This window comes from Leptodactylus fuscus, chromosome 2 (genome assembly GCF_031893055.1).
Source record: "Leptodactylus fuscus isolate aLepFus1 chromosome 2, aLepFus1.hap2, whole genome shotgun sequence".
In the NCBI taxonomy this organism is placed as follows: Eukaryota; Metazoa; Chordata; class Amphibia; order Anura; family Leptodactylidae; genus Leptodactylus; species Leptodactylus fuscus.
The window spans coordinates 146,838,121-146,853,415 of NC_134266.1; the positions used below are offsets into that span (position 1 = coordinate 146,838,121).

Genomic DNA, 15,295 nt, shown 5'->3' on the forward strand with positions numbered 1-15,295 from the left:
ATCATCTATCTATCTATCTATCTATCTATCTCCTATCTATCTATCTATCTATCTATCTATCTATCTCCTATCTATCTATCTATCTATCTATCTATCTATCTCCTATCTATCTATCTATCTATCTATCTATCTATCTATCTATCTGTCTCTTATCTATCTCCTATCTATCTCCTATCTCTATCATCTATCTATCTATCTCCTATCTATCTATCTATCTATCTATCTATCTATCTATCTATCTCCTATCTATCTATCTATCTATCTCCTATCTATCTATCTATCTATCTATCTATCTATCTGTCTCTTATCTATCTCCTATCTATCTCCTATCTCTATCATCTATCTATCTATCTATCTATCTATCTATCTCCTATCTATCTATCTATCTATCTATCTATCTATCTATCTATCTGTCTGTCTGTCTGTCTGTCTGTCTGTCTGTCTGTCTGTCTGTCTGTCTTTCTGTCTGTCTGTCTATCTGTCTATCTATCTCCTCTATCTATCTATCTATCTATCTATCTATCTATCTATCTATCTATCTATCTATCTATCTATCGCTATCTATCTATCTATATGTAATTCAGTCAAGGATAAAATCACAATCATTGTAGATAGGGGACTATTTTCTGGATAAATCATGTTACCCCTATATGACATGAATTGTGTATTTAGCATTTATTAATGTATTGTGCTCTTTAAAAAAATATGGATACATAACAACAGTATAACATCTATAAGGATTTTCAACAGAACAGGCTTCTTTAAATTAGTACATCCGTGCAATACCCTAACTATACATGGCTACAATAACCTGGGTGGTTATTGGGGGCTCTCACAAAACACGCCTCATAAAGATATGCAGAACCTTCTAATTTTCATTTATACAAGTGGTAATGGTGATAGGGAATTGCATTAGCATTATTGAGACATCTTGTGGTCTACTGTAATGGACTTGTACCAAGTTATAATATTATCCGCTACTGACTGAAAGGATAAGAGATAACATCATAACTTGGTCCAACCCTTTTAAAGAGGACCTTTCATGTCCTTCAACATTGGCGGTATAAAGCTATGGAAGTGTACAGTGATAGGTGCATTCCTCACAGCCCAGCGATGATGCTGAGCTGTAAGGTCGATCCTTCTGAAAGTGCAGGGATATCAGTACCAAAGCCAATGACACTGTTATCTCTGCAACCAGGGCACAAACCACCAAGGCTGAATCCAAAGCACTGTGAACTTTGCTGATATGTGCCCGGGTGCGTTCTAGAGTTATATACAATCGACAATGTCAGAGGACATGAAAGGCCTCCTGTGAAGGGCCTGTGTTATTCACTGACTTCTATTAACATAATCATGTTATACAGCTTTTTAGAATTCACACATTGACATTATGCAGGTGTGACCTTGTTTCCACCTCCTTCAGATACCGTTGTGATGTCTGTACGGCCACTGGAGGCGCTTGTTTCATCCTCTACACCAAATGGATTGCGACCACAGCATATAAGTTTCATTAAGCAATTTCGAAACTGTAACACCAATAAAATATATTAGTACACCTACACTGTCTAAACCATTGGTGCACTTAGAGTATTGACATCATATTATGTAATTGTATCTTTTATAACACTAACAAATTAATTATAATGAAAGAAATGGATGACCCACAAACTGTACATGGATGAAACACGGAAATTCACTAGCATGTAAAATGTCCATTTTTTGTATAGCCTTCAAATTGGATTGTTTGTGTGAAAGAATCCTTAATGGAAACCTGTCAGATGGTTTTTCCACCATAAACTGGCCCATTACACTATGTAACAAATTTTTGCTTTGTCTTTGTTTTAATAATGTTATTTTCTGATTATTTAGATCTGTAAAGAATATTACACGATAGTTTCAACTCATAAACTTTGCTTTTGGTACCAGGACATCGATATTTAAAAATTATATATTTTAATTTACAAGCATATCATATGTCTAGATGTTGGTGAAACATTTTAGACTGTTCTGAAAACTTCTAATGTCTACGTCATTCTAGCCATGTCTAGACATCGGTGGAATATTCTAAACGTCTGCCTGTTTACTATATAAGCACGTCTGTTGGACAGTAGTACTTATTGTAATTGCAGTTATAGTGTGATAGTGGATAGTGATATAGTGTGAGAGCAAGGGCAGCAACTGAATAGGACTGAGAAATATAGTGCGTAGTTAGATGTAGAGATGGCATCAAGAGGCTGTAAGCATTCTGCTGATTCGTTTTGCTACATATGTGGCGAATTCATCAAGACGTGAGCCAAGAAATATTCAATGAGATCATCGGTCAGGATGTATGAAGAGTATAAGGTATGCGTCAGAGTACAGGTTGGGGACCAGGACAAACCCTGGGCACCTCACTACAGTTCTGAAAACTGCAAAAGAATACTTGAGGGATGGTTCCGAGGGGTAGGAAGAGCCATGAAGTTTGATAATCCAAGAATTTGGCGAGAGCCTACCGACCACTCAACCAACTGCTAGTTTTGCATGGTAGATCCTTCCAAATGTCAGATTGTGCGCAAGCACCACTAAACAGGCTGCAGGATGTCTCTTAAATTTCATATCCTTGATGTTCACCTCAACAAGTTTTTTTTAATGTAGATTTTGATATGGGGATCACAATGTACTTTTTTTTTTTCCTATCAGTATGTCTTTGTAGAATGGGAGAAAATCCATGCAAACACGGGGAGAAGGTACAAACTCCTTGCAGATGTTGTTCCTAGCGGGATTAGTTTAATAGCCTTTTTAAAGGCTATTCACACATATGTGGGCCTCTATCAGCATGATTTTGCTGATAGAGCCCCTTTAAGGAGAATATGGGGGCATTCTCTGAGGAGCAAGGAGAACGCTTTCATCAAGATATACTGGATTTTGAACGTCGCTACCAAGGACAGTACAACGAAAACATGATGGGAGATTACATTTAGGGACTTGTTCGAGAAAGTGACTTACAGTATAATCGTAAATCTAGAACGCAAACACACTTTTATGTTGAATATCTCAACTCTTACAGTACTATATAATGACATTATTTTTCTATAACATCTTGTTATTGTATATGAAGCTAGACAGCTGAATATAGTCGCTATTTTTACTAATATCAGACATTTATTGTTTTCGATGTCCTGGTCATAAAAACAAAGTTGATTAATAATCATTTGTATTTTCTGTAATGCCAACCTATGCACTGTTAGGAAATAATATTTGATGAACAAGGACAAAACTCTGTTACATAGTGTTCTGTGCATAAAAAGTCATATGAAAATTATCGTTAGTAGTCACAGAGGGTGGAGGGCATCTTCACCTTAGTGACACTGTCTCCTTGTTACACCTCCTTGGCATTATTGACATCTTCCCTGCTGTCATGAGGAGATGACAATTGTGCACAGGAGGTGTGATTGACAAAAAGACAGCATGACTAGGCTGAAGTTGCCCCCCACCTATCGTGACTCAATAGGTTCATTTACATATGACTTTATCATTTACATTTAAATATTATAAAAATAACATAAAATATTTAACATGTTTTTGGATAATTTTAATTCAGTGATCAGCTGTGTAGATACTAACCTGTTTGTTCATGAAAACATAGATGACAGGATTGTATACAGTGGCTGTTTTTGAGAAATATGAAGGCATTGATGACAAGGTAGGGTCTATGACAATGTGCTTATTTGTTGCCGTCACCATCGCAAATACAGCATAGGGTAACCAGCATATCAAAAAGGCCAACACCATGGCAATAACCATCCTGGTCACCTCTCGCTCTGCACGCTGAGTTGTCTCTGATTCTTTTTGCTGAGCAGCGACCTATTATAGTGGAAGAAAGATAATAATTATCTATCATTAACCCCTTACAGACCGGGACATTTTTCGTTTTTGCTTATCTGTTTTTTTCTTCCCCACCATACAAGAGCCATAATTTTTTTTTTCCGCTTCACATGATGGCTTATTGTTTGTGGGACAAATTTTACATTGTGATGGCACCATTCAATATCCTGTACAATGTAGTGGGAAGCTGGAAAAAAATTCAGAATGAGGTGGAAGTGAAAAAAAAACCCCTGCATTTGAGCCAATTTCATATGGGTCTAATTTTTACGACTTTCACTGTGTGGTAAAAATGACGTTACCTGTATTCTGTGGGTCAGTACGAACACAGCAATACCAAATTTATATAGTATTTGTAATGTTTTGATACCTGTTAAAAAATGATAAACTTTGCAAAATAGAAAAAAAAAATTGTGTCGCCATGTTCTGGTATCTCTAACTTTTTCATATTTATGAGTATGGAGCAGGGTATGACGTCTTTTTACGTGGGACAAGATTACATTTTTATTGATACCATTTGGGGAAAGATCTGATGGTTTGATCATTTTTTTATGAAAATTTTTTTAGGAGGCAAAGTGTTGAACAAGTCACCATTTGGCGATTTTGATTTTTTTTCTCCGTTACGTCATTCATCGCATGGGATAAATCTTTTAATAGTTTAGGCATTTTTGAGCATGAGGATACCTAAAGTGTTTACTTATATTTATGTATTTTTATATGTGATCTAGGAAAAAGGGGGTGATTTGAACTTTTGGCTTTTTGGGTTTTATAATTTCTATTATTTTTTTTAAACTTTTTTATATTTTTTTATTTTTTTGTTCTCAAAAATGCCAACATTTTAGGAAAATGCTGCATGTTATTTTTGCCTATGAAAATGAGAAACAGCAGAAAAGAAATGAAAAATATAATGCGATTCTTTCTGCTGTGTTTTCACTGTGGGGTTTTTTCAGCAGCATTTTTTAGCTGTGCTTCACTTTGTGTGGCCTTGGCATTAAAGATAGCACAAAAATACATGTCATAGGGCATAAAAAGGCTAATGTCACATTGTATCAATTATTACAGTTGCAATTCAATGTTTTCCTTCAACTTTCTGGGTTTTTTTTCACTGGGAAAAAATGTACAGCAATGCTGCGCTTCTTTTCATTAAAAAAAGAAATTGTCCCCAGCACGAACCTTCTGTTTTTTAGCATAATGAGAAATCATGGGATAGGAAGGCAAAATATTCTGTCTAATTGGCATCCACTTGGATTAGTTCAACAGAGACTTCAATGTAAAAAAAAAATATCTATAACCATGCCTTTTATATTGTGTACAGAATAATGTCATCAACAAAGCTTTTGTGTCCAAAAAAAAGAATATTGGAAATTTTTTATTTATTTTTTACATTGAAGTCTGTGTTTTTAGCTTATGCAGGGAAACATATCCACAAGGAACATGATGTGAGCCTAGCCTAAGATGAGCTGCACAGAAGCAGCGGCTCTGTAAGTCGTATGAGATGTTATTCAAGTATTTGGGGAAAAGGATGCAGTCAAGTGAAATAATTAAGATTTCTGACAGATTTGTAATTGAGGTCATGTGGGCAACACAAAATAATAAAATTTCTACTTACTGCTCTCAATGCAAATAAGAGGTGTGAGTAAGAGAATATGATGGTGCTAAGTGGCATTACGAAACAAGTTGTGAACAAGGCCAAGATATAGCTGTTGTTGTTGGTACCTCCAGTGTACCAGTTCGGTCCACAAGATGTCCCCAAACCTAAAAATAACGCATTAAGTCTATTAATGACAACGATAAAAGCAATTTCATATAAAAGTACAGCTTTCTTTAACTACTACTGTGTGAAGTTTAATGCAATCAGGTATTTGTTATCAATCTCAGTGTGTAGTACAACCACTAGGGTGTTTATTAGCATTGGTGCTGGAGTAGACACAAGTATTATCACCAACAATCTGACAGTTGTAACTGTCTATTGAATGAGATTTTTACAATTTTTAATAGTAATAGTTTGTATGAGTATATTGCTATATTTTAATATCATGATACCCACCTTCCGGAACGTAACTACACCAGCCAAAAAGAGGTGGAGATGTCCATATCAGAGCCCAGAACCAGGTGAAGGCACATCCCATAACTGCATGTCTCTGCTGGAAACGGAAATCTCCCAAGGGCTTACAAATCACAATGTATCTTTCAAAGGCTAATATTGCTAGCGACCAGAGACCTACAATACCTAAAGATGGACAAAATGTAATGCACATGTTTACATGATACAGAACATTCTGATATGAGCAGACGTGGATTTGTGCCAAAATTTATGCCATCATTTGTCTTTAGAAATAGGTCTAAAATATATTGTATATGCTATTCCCAGTAAACCACAGTTAATTGTTACGTAACTTTTGGCATGTGTGCAAGAGAAAAAATTTAGCAATTTTTTTTTTTTTGCATGGAATGCAACTTTTGGAGCTCATCTCATTAAATATACACTTGTATTGTGCTTAAAAGAAGCTCAGTACAAATATGATATTTAGTCACATTCACTGCTATATAAGCAGCTTTCAGTAAGACTTGAACAGTGATGTGATATATTAATTGTTGTTTCACAAACTAGGTTAGCATCAGACATAGTCACTGTAGGCCGTACAGTCAATCTAGGGATATTGCAATCTAGTTTAGAGGGAGAATGCACAATGGCAATGAATGACTTACAGGTGATATTTTTTATATTGGTGTTGTACTCCTCTTCTCTCTTTACACATCCCCTGTTGGACAACTCATCAGCAGGTTTGGCTTCCGGTACCACCTTTATGCTTATGACACCCTACTGTATACCTTTCTTTGTAACATCACCCCTGAAATACTACAGAACACCAGTGACTGTCTGTCTGCTGTCTCTAACACGTCATTGCTTTATCTGAAACTGGATCTCTCAAAGACTGAACTACTGCTGTTACTACTATGACAGACCTAACCCTTATATCTCCATTTCAGTCTTCGGCCTTACTATAACTCCTAGGCAGTATACCTTGTGCCTTGGGATTATGTTTCACTTAGATCTCTCCTTTACCCCCCATATCCAATCATTGCAGACTCATGTCATCTCTTCCTCAAAAACATCTCCAGATTTGTCTTTTCCATACCATTGAAATATTAAAGACCCTTATTGTCGCCATGATTCACTCTTGACTTGTAACTCCCTTCTGAAGGGTCTTCCCCTCACTAAACTCTCCGCTCTACAATCTATTCTGAATGCAGCGACCAGGCTCATCTATCAGTCTACGTTCTACACTGAATGTGTACAAGGCTCTCCATAATGCTGCACCTCCCTATATTTCCTCCCTTGTCTCTGTCAATTACCCAACCCGTGCTCTCCGTTTGGCCAATGAATCAAGACTAATATCCTCTATTATCAGACTTTTCCCGAGTTGCACCACTTCTCTGTAATGGTCTACCCTGGACAATCAGATTAAAGATCCTAAATAGAGATGAGCGAACAGTGTTCTATCGAACACATGTTCGATCGGATATCAGGCTGTTTGATGTGTTCGATTCGAATCGAACATCACGTGGCAAACTCCAAAAAAATTTGATTCCCCTCCCACCTTCCCTGGCGCTTTTTTTGCACCAATAACAGCGCAGGGGAGGTGGGACAGGAACTACGACAACGGGGGCATTGAAAAAAATCGGAAAAAGTCATTGGCTGCTGAAATCAGGTGACCTCCATTTTAGACGAATAGTGGATTTCAAATCCGGGTCATATGAGAATGTGAACTTTGTGACTAAGAGACAGGGATAGCTGTGCAGGCAGGGATAGCTAGGGATAATCTTTATTTAGGTAGGAATGTTATTAAAAATAACTTTTTGGGGCTCTATCGGGTGTGTAATTGTGATTTTTGTGAGATAAACTTTTTCCCATAGGAATGCATTGGACAGCGCTGATTGGCCAGAGTACGGAATTCGACCAATCAGCGCTGGCTCTGCTGGAGGAGGCGGAGTCTAAGATCGCTCCACACCAGTCTCCATTCATGTCTGACCTTAGACTCCGCCTCCTCCGGCAGAGCCAGCGCTGATTGGCCGAAGGCTGGCCAATGCATTCCTATGGGTATACAGAGACTCAGCAGTGTTGAGCCAGTTCTGCTCAACTACACCGTGTGCCGGTCAGCCCATCAGATGTAGCAGAGCCGAGGGTGCACTAGAACCCTTGTACACACTCGGCTCTGCTACATCAGAGCCGAGGGTGCACTGGAACCCTTGTGCACACTCGGCTCTGCTACATCTGATGGGCTGACCGGCACACGGTGCAGTTGAGCAGAACTGGCTCAACACTGCTGAGTCTCTGCATACCCATAGGAATGCATTGGCCAGCCTTCGGCCAATCAGCGCTGGCTCTGCCGGAGGAGGCGGAGTCTAAGGTCGGACCTGAATGGAGACTGGTGTGGAGCGATCTTAGATTCCGCCTCCTCCAGCAGAGCCAGCGCTGATTGGTCGAATTCCGTACTCTGGCCAATCAGCGCTGTCCAATGCATTCCTGTGGGAAAAAGTTAGCTTGCGAAAATCGCAAGCTGACAGGGATTTCCATGAAATAAAGTGACTTTTATGCCCCCAGACATGCTTCCCCTGCTGTCCCAGTGTCATTCCAGGGTGTTGGTATCATTTCCTGGGGTGTCATAGTGGACTTGGTGACCCTCCAGACACGGATTTGGGTTTCCCCCTTAACGAGTATATGTTCCCCATAGACTATAATGGGGTTCGAAACCCGTTCGAACACTCGAACAGTGAGCGGCTGTTCGAATCGGATTTCGAACCTCGAACATTTTAGTGTTCGCTCATCTCTGATCCTAAAGACTCATCTCTTCAGACAGGCCTATCACAATTCCTAATCTAAGGCCTTCCGTAGTTAGGCTCTCTAAAACTAACACTCCACTGTTCACCGTCACCCCCCATCAAACATGATATGAGACCATATTTGACTGTAACTTTATATATCCAGGCACCATCTGCACATATAAGAACACTGACTGGAGATTGCTCATACAGCTTAATTTATATGTATAATTGAAAAAAAGTATCAAAAAAATGTCTGGACCTCTGTATAAGCAATGCTACATCCTATGCCTCTCCTTCTATCTCTTTTGTCACCCCCTCTATGTCATAGATTGTAAGCTCTTGTGAATAGGGCCCTCAATCCCACCTCAATATAACAGCAACACACACTGTACCTACCCATGAATATAACAGTGCCGACATTGTCACATATCATGTCTGACACAAAATGATATTGCTACGCAGACGTGGGCAAAGACCCAAACATATATTTACTTTTATGTGTTCCTCCTCTTCTGGTCAGGCCTGTCTCCTGCAGAATGTCATAGGTAGCACAATGATGTCATTATGAAACCACCTTCATTTAGGAAGAAGGCTTCAGAAGGCTCTTGTGTACCCGCTAGAGTCTGGTAAGGCACTTTCACTAAAGGGAGAAATTCATGTTCTCACTTCACACTTCTCTGGAGATCTGAACAGTTCCCACCTTTGCCTTTAGTATCTCTCTTGCATCAGAACTGACTACATTTATCTACTGCTTTCCCCTTCTACAACCTATGTGTTCTCTCTGCTCCCTGAAGACTGAGGTGTATTCCTTCCACACTTGATCTGCTAGGTACAACCTCCTCTCACTTCCTCCACGTATCTCTAAAGGTGGCCATGCGTATTAGTCTTTCGTCAGCTGAAATGACCAATTGGATTAAAAAATACCATGAAAGACCATTGGTGATAAAAGACCTTAGTGTGCCAAAAACAAATCAGCTGTGATAGAAATTTTGGTTGGCTGAAAGTAACAGTGTTTGATATGATAGTTTGCTTATAGCCATTCAATTTGTGCAGACCTACTGTTTTTTGTTTGTTTTTTTTAATATCAAACTGCCGTCCTTCCTCAGGCGGTTCACATCTTACTACAGTTAGTGGGATTGTTCATAAAAATGGTCCCACCATGGATTGAATAGCCAGCTTTAAAGGGGCTCTATCAGCAAAATCATGCTGATAGAGCCCCACATATGCATGAATAGCCTTTAAAAAGGCTATTCAGGCACCGTAAATGTTATATTAAACTACCCCCCCCCGTTTTAAAAAAATAACCTAAAAAAGAATGTGCTCTACTTACGGATCGTGCACACTGGGCGGGCATTCAGGGTGTGTCTTCATCTTCATCCCCGCCTCTTCTTCCTCCGATGTCCTCCGGTCTCATCTTCTTCCAGCGCTCGCTCGTGGACACTGATGTTAAAAAACAGCCTGGGCTCATGCGCAGTAGCACGCGGCTTCTACTACGGCTACTGCGCATGCGCCCAGGCTATCACTGTCCGTTCGCGAGCGCTGGAGGAAGACGGGACCGGAGGACATCGGAGGAAGAAGAGGCGGGGATGAAGATGAAGACACACCCTGAATGCCCGCCCAGGGTGCACGTTCGGTAAGTATAGCACATTCTTTTTTAGGGTTTTATTTTAAAACGGGGTGTGTGTGTGTGTGTGTTTAATATAACTTTAGCGGTGCCTGAATAGCCTTTTTAAAGGCTATTCACGCATATGTGGGGCTCTAGTACCATGATTTTGCTGATAGAGCCCCTTTAAACTAGGCTCCTGAGAGAAGGGAGAGGTAGCACAAAGAGCACCAGCTATGTTCGCAAGTTACAAAGACTCTACAGCAACAAAATAAGAGTTGAGTGCAACAAAAAAGGTTGGTTCCCAATTTTGCAGAATGCCCACATGACAATTTCATCAATTTATAGCAGATGGAAAAATGTTCTTAAAATTAGCTTCGTTAACTAAAGCTAACCAGAGATGGATCACAAAGAAATCCATAAGATCCACCTATAATCTCATTGCTATTGGTTAACTGTCTCCGTAGAAGCTGTATGTACTAAATAGTAGACTATTTTAAATCAAAGCTAGTCGTAAAGTCCTTTACGTCATTGTAGATTCTGCTTTATTATTATTATTATTATTAGAGATGAGCGAACACTGTTCGGAACAGCCGTTCCGAACAGCACACTCACAGCACGCTCCCATAGAAATGAATGGAAGCGGCCGGCACGCGGGGGGTTAAGCGGCCGGCCGCCAGCAAAGTCTGCGTGCCAGGTGCTTCCATTCATTTCAGTGTTCGCTCATCTCTAATTATTATTATTATTATTATTATTATTATTATTATTATGTTATTCTTAGCCCTCTAAACTGACCAATTCCTTTATGAATAAATTGACTAGTACTGTCAGCACTGATGGGACTGAATGAGGTATACAAGGAGTTACTAAAACTGATTATCTATTAAATACATAATACAAATTCTAAGTAGAAATTGAACTAACAATCAAAGTATTCAAGAATGTTCACGTTTACAATACTAATTATTCTTGCCTTGAAATGATGCATCATCTTACCTGTCAGAGACACCATGAATCCTTCAAATTCACACATAGATTTGCCCAATGTGAAGAACCCAAAAATATTGTTGTGGAAACTCACAGTGCTCCCAAAAATGGTGACGAGTATATCAGCTACAGCCAGGTTGACCAGTATGTAGTTCAATGGAGACCTTAACTTCTTGTATTTCAGGGAGACCACAATAACCATGCCATTGACAAAGAAAGCTAAGACCACCACCATACCCATAAGTATGGCAATAATTAAGTAGGTACTACGGGGGGCAAGATGAGGCCATTGAGGTCCTTCGAATGGTCCTGTTGTCTCCTGAGCTGATATGTTTGCTGAATGCATTGTATAGTAAAATCAATGTAACAACAAGATTTGAGGCATACACGAGTAATATGTGCACACGCCTACATGTATGCTCCCTATTTATAAAGTCCAAGAGATTTAGTTCTGCAAAGAGGATCTTTTTCTTAAAACAATGTAAGCTTTCTAATACTGGTGTATTCGTAATCCACTCGCTTTTTTCCTTACTTAAACAGAGATCAGCGGGGAGAGACGCAAGGTGACCCGCTTTGAAGACACAACCTAATTACCAAAGTAAGCAGACAGAATAATGTTGCTTTTCTTAACAAGATTTCTGCACACAAGAGGATTTGGTTTGGTATGGTCTCCTATTCTCTCATTTTGTGCTTTGTGTCTTATTTGTGCTAGTGATATTACTGCATATTTACATGCATACAAAATATGCAGTACTTCCTCAGTACTTAGAAGATTGTAACAAATGTTCATATGGAAAAGTTCAACATTCTGTCGTACTCATGTAAAAATTGCAGCTAAGGCCTTGTGATTGACTGCAGTGGTCAACTACACATACAGTATACGGCACATTATCAGGTAAATAAACTGCTGAGGACTGCTGGAGTGGCAGCACCTCATAGATTGTAAGCCCTCGCGGGCAGTCGGTTATTGTTAGTATTATATCTATCTGTATATTTTGTGTAGTGTATGTAACCCCGAAATGTAAAGCACCATGGGATTAATGGTGCTATATAAATAAACAATAATAATAATAACTAGAGATGAGCGAACAGTAAAATGTTCGAGGTTCGATATTCGTTTCGAGTAGCCCCTCAATATTTGACTACTTGAATCGAATATCGAACCCTATTATAGTCTATGGGGGGAAAATGCTCGTTTCAGGGGTAGGCAACATTCGATCAAATTATATTTACCAAGTCCACGAGTGAGGGTTGGGCTGGATCCTCCGAGAAGCCTTCTCCTTGCAGCGTCCCCGCGGCATCTTCCAGCTCTGAATTCACTCTGCCAGGCATCGGGCCTGGGCAGAGCTGACTGTGCATGCCCGCACTACAAGTGGACATGCACAGTCGGCTCTGCCCAGGCCCGTTGCCTGGCAGAGTGAATTCAGAGCCGGAAGACGCCGCGGGGAAGCTGCACGGAGAAGACTTCTAAAGCAGTGGTTCTCAACCTTTCTAATGCCATGACCCCGCAATACAGTTCCTCATGTTGCGGTGACCCCAAACCAAAAGCGGATCTATAGCGGATTTAGGCACTGAGAGTGACGCGGGGAGCCGCGTCACTCTCGGGTCAAAACACGCTTGCCACGACTGTCGCGGCTTCCCCCCCGGAGTCGGCTCAAATTAATGGGGCGACTCCGGAGGTTGCTACCGCCAGGCGGACGCCACGGGTCACTGAGCTGTGGAATCCACCTGAAGAAAGGGCAGCCCACTTTTTTTTTCCATGAGCGGCAGTATGCCTCTCCGCCAACTTTTGAAAAGCAGAAAGAGGGATAAAATGTGCGGCGTGCAGAGCGCGCCGCAACAAATTTGGCTCCGCCCACTTTTATGTTGACTCCGCCCATTCTCATTCATTTTTCACGTGCTCCCACACAGTATAATCCTCCTACAGTCACCCGTAAATTATATGTCCCCCCTCTATCTCTCCCCCAGTTTCATATAACCTCTTCATCTGCCCCATTTCATGTCCCCTCCATCTCTGCCCCCAGATTCATGTTTCCTCCATCTCTGCCCTCAGTTTCATGTCCCCTCCATCTCTGCCCCCAGATTCATGTCCCCTCCATCTCTGCCCTCAGTTTCATGTCCCCTCATCTCTGCCCCCAGATTCATGTCCCCTCCATCTCTGCCCTCAGTTTCATGTCCCCTCATCTCTGCCCCCAGATTCATGTCCCCCCATCTCTTCCCTCAGAATCATGTCCCCCGATTCATGTCCCCTCATCTCTGCCCCCAGATTCATGTCCCTCCATCTCTGTCCCCAGATTCATGTCCCCCATCTCTGCCCCCAGATTCATGTCCCCCATCTTGCTCACACACAGCCTGAACCCCACTATTATGCTGACACACAGCCTGAAACACCCCCATCTTGCTCACACACAGCCTGAACCCCTCTATCATGTTCACACACAGCCTGAACCCCTCCTATCATACTCACACACTGCCTGCATCCCCTTCCCACCCCCACCATTCTTGCTTACACTTGCTGTCTCTTCTCTCCATCTTACCTTCCAGTCTCCATTCACGTCAGCCTTCCCTTCCTGTGTAACTCGGCACTGTACTGAATAGCTCCGCCCACACCAGAGTCCGTTCACATGGTCATGACGTCATCACAGGTCCTTTACCCCACTAGAATCTACCCTGCTGCAAAGGCAGCGCGGCTTCTCAGCGGCTAAAGCCATCGGAAATATGTATTTTCCGATGGCTTTAGGCGACCCCTGTGTTTTGGTCATTCGACCCCCGCCGGGGTCGCGACCCACAGGTTGAGATCCGCTGTTCTAAAGGTAGGAGAAGAACCAGCGTTGATTGGCCGACTGTATAGCATTTGGCCAATCAATGCTGGTTCTGCATCAAACTTTTCCATTCGAATAGCAAGTGGTACTCGATCGAGTACGAGTATTTCGAATACCATAGTATTTGATCGAATACCTACTCGATCGAGTACTACTCGCTCATCTCTAATAATAACCACAGAGGATTAAACCAGTGTGCGCTGGTTTTTCTTCTTTTTATCCCATTCCTTGTTCTTGGACAAATTTGTGTAAATCCCAGACAAATCCCATTATGCTTTGTGAATAATACTGTTTATGTAGTTCTTAAAGGAGTTGTTTGAGAATTAAAAAAGTAAATACAGTCTGTCAGCATATGTGTGAACATGGTCCTATGAAAACACACACATGAAATATGTTCTGAAATTCTGCACAGAAAAACCCCCCACTGTAATTTATATGGACAGGAAAAATGCTTGTTTCAGTGAGCAGAGCCAAATGATCCACTGAAAAGAGACAAGTGACTAGAGTGCAGATAACAGATTTGTACGTACGGCCTCCCCATAACAGTAGTGGAAACAGCTCCTGAGTGCATGTCCATAACTCTGCAGGCTACTGAGCAAAAACCAAACCATCGAAAACTGTGCTCTGAAAGCAAAACAGCACTTCTCTTCTGTGTCCTGCTGTGTGCCCAAACAGAAGTGTAAGCCCATATATATGACATTATTGTACCAGGGATATCCCACTTAACTATCATAAGTGGATATAAACAGCTGTTTGGGGATACAGGAGGTTGCAGAAGAGAAGCAGCGTTATTTGGGTTTTAGAGACTGGTTTTTGGATGCCATTTCAATTTTGCAGAGTTCCTGAAATGACAGTAAAGTGGAATCTCCTGACATGTGACCCTATTTTAGAAACTACACCCTTGACGAATTTTATCCCAGGGAACAGGGAGGATTTTTGCCCCCCCCCCCAAGTCTTGCATTAATTTATTTTCCAGAAATGAATACACCATCAACTGCACAGAGTGAAAATGACAATTTTTCCAGAAATGCATGATTTCAGTGCGCAATTTGCTGTGCCCAGTTTGTGCAGGAGATGAATACTCCAAAACAGCTTGTGCCCATGTGTGTCTCTGCGGTCACAAGCTGGGGACAACATATTGGACACTGTAATGGCGTATCTCTGGAAAAATTGCATTTATAAATGCGGTGCACCC

The 15,295-nt window shown here is 40.9% G+C and overlaps 1 protein-coding gene across 1 annotated transcript; it reads right to left on the minus strand.

Annotated features, from left to right (window-relative positions):
- Positions 1 to 1,347: 1,347 nt before the first annotated feature.
- LOC142193773 (pinopsin-like) lies at positions 1,348 to 11,647 on the minus strand. The gene is made up of 5 exons (XM_075262777.1): positions 11,288 to 11,647; positions 5,909 to 6,091; positions 5,471 to 5,616; positions 3,604 to 3,843; positions 1,348 to 1,526 (listed from the first exon to the last, which is right to left on the minus strand). The coding sequence occupies exons 1-5, from the start codon at positions 11,622 to 11,624 to the stop codon at positions 1,389 to 1,391; spliced, it is 1,044 nt and encodes a 347-aa protein (XP_075118878.1). The 5' UTR covers positions 11,625 to 11,647; the 3' UTR covers positions 1,348 to 1,388.
- Between the last annotated feature and the right edge of the window lie 3,648 nt (positions 11,648 to 15,295).

Excerpts from the sequence above, each read along its gene's own strand:
- LOC142193773 (XM_075262777.1), bottom strand. The coding sequence starts at position 11,624 with ATGCATTCAGCAAACATATCAGCTCAGGAGACAACAGGACCATTCGAA. Across the intron at positions 6,092-11,287 it reads ATTCATGGTGTCTCTGACAG|GTATTGTAGGTCTCTGGTCG; the intron begins GTAAGATGATGC and ends GTCCATCTTTAG. Across the intron at positions 5,617-5,908 it reads GTGTAGTTACGTTCCGGAAG|GTTTGGGGACATCTTGTGGA; the intron begins GTGGGTATCATG and ends CGTTATTTTTAG.